Source organism: Macrobrachium rosenbergii, chromosome 58, assembly GCF_040412425.1.
Source record: "Macrobrachium rosenbergii isolate ZJJX-2024 chromosome 58, ASM4041242v1, whole genome shotgun sequence".
Classification (NCBI taxonomy): Eukaryota; Metazoa; Arthropoda; class Malacostraca; order Decapoda; family Palaemonidae; genus Macrobrachium; species Macrobrachium rosenbergii.
In genome coordinates, this window is record NC_089798.1 from 20,209,967 (window position 1) to 20,217,213 (window position 7,247).

At 45.6% G+C, this 7,247-nt stretch overlaps 1 protein-coding gene across 1 annotated transcript; it reads right to left on the reverse strand.

The window, feature by feature from the left end:
* Positions 1-5,715: 5,715 nt before the first annotated feature.
* LOC136837287 (protein FAM200C-like) lies at positions 5,716-6,518 on the reverse strand. The gene is made up of 2 exons (XM_067102023.1): positions 6,423-6,518; positions 5,716-5,967 (listed from the first exon to the last, which is right to left on the reverse strand). Exons 1-2 carry the CDS (start codon positions 6,516-6,518, stop codon positions 5,716-5,718), a joined length of 348 nt encoding a protein of 115 aa, XP_066958124.1.
* Positions 6,519-7,247: the final 729 nt, after the last annotated feature.

Below are 7,247 nucleotides of genomic sequence, written 5' to 3' on the forward strand. Positions count from 1 at the left end.
CCCAAGACAGGGACTTCAGTTGACCTTTTAGGACTTCCGTCAGGGGCCGTGGTGTGCGCGATCCCGGGATGAACCGCCTGTAGAAGTTTACCATCCCAAGGAACTCCTGGACGGCCTTGATGGAGGTGGGTGTCGGGAACTTGGCTACGGCTGCCACTTTCGATGTAAGAGGGCGGACGCCTGTCGGAGACACCTCGTGACCCAGGAATTCTGCTTTCTGGACGCCGAAGGTACACTTGTCAAAACGAACGACGAGGCCGTTCTTCTTGAAGGCGCTGGAGGACTGCCCTGATGTGTCTCTGGTGTTCGCTGTGAGACCTGGAAAATATGAGAATGTCGTCGACGTAGCAGACGCAGAATTTAGGTCCCCAGGATGCTGTCCATGAGCCGCTGGAAGGTGGCCCCGGCGTTCCTCAGCCCGAAGGTGGAGAAGGCGAACACATAGGACCCGAAGGGCGTGATGATGGCTGTCTTTGGTATGTCCTCTGGCGCAACAGGTACCTGGAAATAAGATTTAAGAAGGTCCAATTTAGTGAATATTTTGGCCCCGTGAAAGGAGGCCGTGAGGTCCTGCATGTTGGGTAGAGGGTAGTGGTCGGGCTCTGTTGCAATGTTGAGCCGCCTGTAGTCGCCGCAGGGTCTCCAGGAGCCGTCCGGTTTCTGCACCATGTGGGGAGGCCCATGGACTGGAGGCTTTCCTGCAGATGCCCATCTGTTCCATCTCCGCTGAATGCTTTTTCGCCTCCTGAAGGCGCTGAGGGGAAGCCTGCGGAAACCGCATGTGTCGGGGGCCCTTTAGTCACTATATGGTGGTATATGCTGTGCTTGGCTGGGGCCCCGGGACTTGGCGAAGCTCGGGCTTAAACACCTCAGGGAACTCCGACAGAAGGTGTGCATACTGGTGGGGGGCGACGGCGCTGATGGTGGGTCTGGGTCCCGCCGTTAACGGGAGAGACCGGCAGGAGTCGGTATCGAGGAGGCGCTTGCGCCCCACGTCGACTAGCAGGCCGAAGTGCGCCAGAAAATCGGCCCCCAGGAGTGGGGTTCCTACGTCCGCGACGATGAAGTCCCAGGAGTAACTCTGGCCAAGGATGGAGATCGACAGGAGCCTGGTGCCGTAGGAGAGGATGGGGGTTCCGTTGGCGGCCGTCAGGAAAGCGGCCGGGTCTGGTGTCTGGTTGCGGTCCTCTCTGGATGCTGGGAAGACCGATTTAAAGGCCCCTGTGTCGACCAGCATCATCCTGCCGGAGACGGTGTCGCGGACGTAAAAACCTACTGTTTTTGAGGCCCTGGGTTCTTTGGCTGCCATGGCGGCCTGTCCTGCTGGCCGCCGCCACCCCGCTTTTTGAACAGGTTGAACGAGCAGGGCGGCAGGCAGTTTCGGCGCCCTTTCCGAACCACTTGTGGTAGCGACAGAAGCCCGGGACCTCCATCTGCTGTGGTTCGGTGGACGTCTGTTGGAGATGGCGTTGACGGGCTGCTCTCACGTCCTCTTCAGGCTGGACGGAGCTGACCGGCTGTGTGGCCGGTTTTAGCCGCTGTGAAGCCTTGACGGAGTCTGTGAGATGTTGCGCCGCTCTCTGAGGTCCTCGACAGGCATGGTGTAGGGGTGAGCGATCTGGTTGCGTACTTCCGGGAGGAGTTGGCGAAGGTAGATTTCCGTATGAAGCTTATCTCCTGCCGCTTGTTTGTGCCACCCAAGTCTGGTAGTGACAGGAGATCTACGACCATGCTCCAAGCGTCTCTTGAATTGAGGTCGTGGGCGTGGGTTTTGGCAAGGTCGATAGCACGGGCGGCCCGCTTCGGCGATGGGCAGGGAGCAAGCTTCGAGGAGGAACTTTTTGTGGTGCTGTATGTGAGGGTGTGTGTTTCGGTACTCGCGAGATGAGTTTTCTGTACACGTCCTCCGGAAGGGCGTTGAGCACTGTGTCGGCCTGTAGGATTTCGTCCGTCAGGTCCGCGATTCTGAAGTGGCTCTCCACCCCGCGCAGCCACATCGATGGGTTCCCCTGCGTAAACGGCGGCAGCTTTACGGTGAGGGCGGCCCGCGATTGTGTTGCCCGGCCGTCGTGTGTTCGGGCGCTGGTGTGGAGTTACGGAGGGCCTTGATGGGGGGCGGGCGCGGGTGTGATGGGAGGTAGGTAAACCTCCGAGTCCGCGGGGTCCGCGTTTAACTGCATGAAGGAGGGATATCCGCGTCCATGCTCGCTCCTTTGACCCCTTACTGGAGTGGGGTCAAGATCAGCGTCCGCGCACTTTCGCGCGCCGTGGTTCCGCTTAGTGACGCTGGTGGGGTACGCCGACGAGAGTCAGCACGCTCAAACGCTGGTTACAGCGCCGTGTTTAGGCCGCTAAGAGCGTTTTGGAGAAATCCTGGAGCCAAGACTAAGTCGCCGTGTCAGTCCGCTAATGGCCCGGGATACTCCGGGGTCACCACTGTAAGGTGTCAAAGAAACGAGCAGGTAAAAGTTACTGCTACTTTATTACAGATCCAGGCAGTTTATATTAGCGGCCGACTGACGCCGGCCCGCGAGAGACAATGGAATTGACTGTGACCTGAGGTCGAAAACAATAAACAATAATATGCAGTGAACGAGTACAAATTACAATACAAAACATACAGAACTACAATATGGATACAGTCTTGATGCCTGTGAATGAAGAAACATGTGATACACAATGTGTGACATTTGTATAAATACGCATAAAGTAAAAATGATTAAAAATGCGTGACCTGGCACGTTTTAGGCGTGACTAATTGAGCTTGAAGAAAATGGGAAGTCACCAAAGAAAACATGCTCAACGGAGACTTAATTAATGGCGCCGCCGAAACACTACGCTGGCGCCGATGTGGTGACTTTACAAACGCATCCCAAGTGCAAAAAATTAACAGTGACTGTGCAAGCCCACATTACGCTACCTCTAGGGTACCAAAAAATCCCATTGTAACCCTGACTAGCCCAAGAAAGTAAACTATCTTATAAAATTGTATATAATCCAGAGAAGTAGAATTATAAATGCTTTTTTCATAATAAACACAGAAGAACCAAAATTGTGACACTTAGCATTCAAGAACTTTTGTTACAATAGCCTAGCCCTCTGAAACTATGTTTTCATGATCAATAACTATTATCATCAAACATAAGACATCCAAAGGTATTGTACTGTATGCAACTATATAAGGAATGCTGTGTACGTATAAGTGATGTTGATGGTAGTACACAATAAGTCTAGTACTAGCACACTTCATGTTCATTAGATTCCCATCAATCACATTATCTACGGATCCCATTTTCTTTTAAAAACAGATTTTGAAAAGAACAGATTTTGACTCAGGAAAAACCTATTTCTGGTAGTCGCTGTTGAGTCCTCAAGGAGTTACCCCTCCTTTGTCTACCAGAGCTCCATGGTGACCAAACTAATGCCAAAGAATTCTCTTATATCTGGTCTCGCGGTCGGGTATTGTGTCGTAGTGAGAAACACTAATACTTGATGGATTATGTAGTGGGATCAAAGATACGGGGGCCACTTTCCCAAATCTTTACAGTGAGGCTGTATACCCAGGTTCTTCCATCATCAAAACCTGCTTAGAAGAAGTGATCGATGCGCATACACAGTCCGCCATAGTGTCAACAACAGACCTGCGTGGCGACCAAGAAGCATTACTGCCTGTTGGTCAATGCAGGATGCTCTCTTGCCCAAATCCAATGCCTTTTCATCATGGAAGTGGGAGGGTTTTGAGGACTCAAAAGCAACTACCAAAAATAGGTTTTTCCTACACCAAAACCTGTTTTATTGATTGCATAGTCGCTTGTTTCATCGTTAAGGAGCTTTACAAAGAAATTGACAGGTGACGAAAAGGCTTAACCTCTCAATTTTTAATACCAGTACCCTAAAAATAAAAAAATAAAAAATTTATGGTCCGAAGTAAAGCCAGTATTTCAAACCCCATTCTTTATTCCAAATACTCTTCAGGTTTCGGTACCGAAGAACAAGAAATTACACACAGACTTTTGTTTTAGGATGTAGTTCTATAGTGGCTTACCTACGCAAGCTGGGTTTGGTTGCAGTGCTGTCCCCTTCTCCCAGCGATAGTCAGCATATTCGCCGTCAATAAGAACCCTGGTTTCCTGCTGTAGCGTCTAGGGGTTAGAACTAAACATGCCACCTACTAATATCCAGTGTAGTGGAATTCGTTCGAGCTCGTTGCAATAATGTTTTTTTTTTTTTAATTACCGTCTCTGATGACCACCCTGTACATTTGGAGCCTTCTTCGAAAAACATTTCTGAAGAAGGCCAACGACTTACTTACTTTCCTAATACCATGTTGACAGTTTTTCTAGCCTAACCCGTCCAAAAATGCTACAGTTATGTAATCCACAAACCTGTCAAATTGTACTTCTTTTATAATCCAGCTTACGACTACAAAAAACTATAAAACAGACACACCCAAAATTGACAACGTAGCCTATCTTAAATGGTAATAAGAGAAATAAAGTAATTACTAAGGTAATTCATATTTTGATCCAGCACATACAATACATACCTTTTTATTATTATCCAAAACATTAATAAACAAAACTCAGGTATTCTTATTTTGATGCATCGCAGTAACTCAACATAAATGGATCACTACCAGTTCAACACACATTCAGTCCTGCAGATAAGGCAGAAACAGGAAAAAAAAACTTGATGCACTCTAGTATTCAGACAAAATTATTGATAACAATTGTAACCAAATCTAAACAGAAATAGTGAGATGGGTGAGCTTAGTTTTTTTAGCAACAAGCTCATTGATACTAGGGGAAACTTTAGCGATTGCACAATGAAGATCATGTTCAGGTGTTGAGTTTTGATCTGTATTTTGATTTGATACCTAATAGTACTGAAAATGCCGACTCACAAAGCCATAAATACCAACAGTGTTCGAATAGCAGGTTCGGCAGTCTGTCTGCATGAGTTTTGCATTGAAAACCAAAAATCACACACATTCTTCTCAGAGTATACATGCAATGCAGAATCATCATGTTGCATTTCTACCAGTTCCTCCTACCTACCTGTCCTAGCCTGCAACACCTGGGCATTTGCACTGAAAGGATTCCTAAGATATACAAATTCATCTCCATCAAGACTTGGAAAATAACTATTAATTTCTTCTTCCATCTTCATAAGATGCTCAGTGACTAATCCTGTGAACTTGTCAGTCTTAGATCGTGGATTTTGATCTATAAATTCTGTTACATTACTAAACATAGCCAAGGTATCAGACTGAATGTTTCCCCTCCGCAGTCGAAGTTTTGCAATGAATGTTTTGACCTTAGCTATACTGCCACAAACTGTTACATCTCTTCCTTGCAGACTCTGGTTTAACATCCATTTAGAGCATCAGAAATATCACAAGTTAAGCAAGGTTAAGCATGAAGGAATGATCCTCAAGGAAGTGACGAAATCTTCACACTTGTGGGAATGTTGAAAAATTTAGCAATTCTCCATGAAGCTCATAAATACGCTTTGTGACACTTCCCCGGGAAAGCCAACGTACATCAGTATAGAACAGAAGTACACTGTAATTAGCATCAAAATCTTCACACAATAGTTTGAATAACCAGCTGTTAAGAGCACTCCCTTTTACATGGTTAACCACCTTGAGCACCACTGATAACACGCTCGCTAGTTCAGCAGGAAGAACCTTGCATGACAAAACAAACCGATGGATCATGCAATGCATGTCACATGAGGTGCTACTTCCATGAAACGAGCTCTAAAACCAGACCTTTGTCCTAACATTGCTGGTGCCCCATCAGTTGTGCATCCTCTCAGATTTTCCCACGTCAAACCATGTTGCTTGAAAAATGAATCTACCACTTGAAAAATATCTTCGCCTTTAGTTGTTGCTTCTAAGGCTGCATTCATTAAGAACTCTTCCTTATTACCTTCATTTCCTACATACCGAGCAAACATTAGTAGCTGAGTGTTAGAATATTAAACTTTTATTTATGATGCATTGGTAATGTTGATTATACGCTTGGGTACAGTCATTTGTTTTTACCCATAATTCTTGTGTTATGATATGCGTGGCATGACGCCGCCTCGAGTAGTGTAACCGGCAAGTTCATCGCCGAAGGTACAAGCCTGTACTGCTCCATCTCCAAACATTCTCCATTAAAGTGACTCATTTATGTAGTGATCGCTTTTATTTAATCCACCATCATGTCCTCTGCGGTCACACTGAGCACAGTTTGTAACATCAGTGGACTCGTCAAGTTGAATTGCAAACCCCCTTTTCAGACATAGAAATCTCGCTAATCACTTGCTGCAAAATATCTAGTGACATTTCTTCTAGTCGTCGTTGGACTGTATTATTCGACAAGGAGATAGAGTTGAGCTTTTTTTTCAGATTCATCTCCTAGGACACAACGCACCATTGCTTTTGCAGCTGGAAGAATAAGGTTTTCCCCAATGGTATAAGCTTTCTTTTGTTTGGCAATCATAAGTGAAACTTCATAAGATGCCTGCATTACTGCACTGTTTTGTTGGAAAATCCTACCACTTGGATCCAGTCGTTGCTTCTTTAACACTTCTTCTTTACGTTTAAAAAAGTTAAGGTCTTTGTCTTTGAACTCTGGATGAGCTCTCTCAAGATGTCGAGTAAGTAGGCTTGGTTTCATTGAATCATTCCCCAGAGTTTTTTGACATAGTACACACACTGGAATATTCATACCATTGTTTACTATGAACGTAAACCCGAACTGTAAGTAGGTCTCTGAATATTTTCTTCTTTTACTCATCATTGTTTACCTTCCTAAAAGATAGAAAAAAATAGATTACTTAACTAATAAGCCCAAAAAGTACCATAAAACAGCATCCAGCCACATCTGAAACCTGGTATGTGTACAGTAAACCCCCGTATTCGCGTTCTCATGGTTTGCAGACTCATGCATTCGCGGGTTTCTCTGTGGAACATATCTAGCCATCATTCGCGGAAAATTCGCCCATTCGCGGTATTTTTCACTGAGAAATATTCACCAATTACTGTATTTTCATATATTTTCATGAATAAATGCACTTTTTGTGATAAAACTATTAAAATATGGAGGTATAAGCATTTTTACAGGGTTTTTCTTGAAGTTTAAGCTTATCAAAATGGGCAGTTCTAAGTGTTTTTAGAGGGGTTATAGCATTCAGAGTTTGACCTTTAGGGATGCAGTGTTGGAGGCATCCCCAATGAGAATAGGGGTGGTTCACTG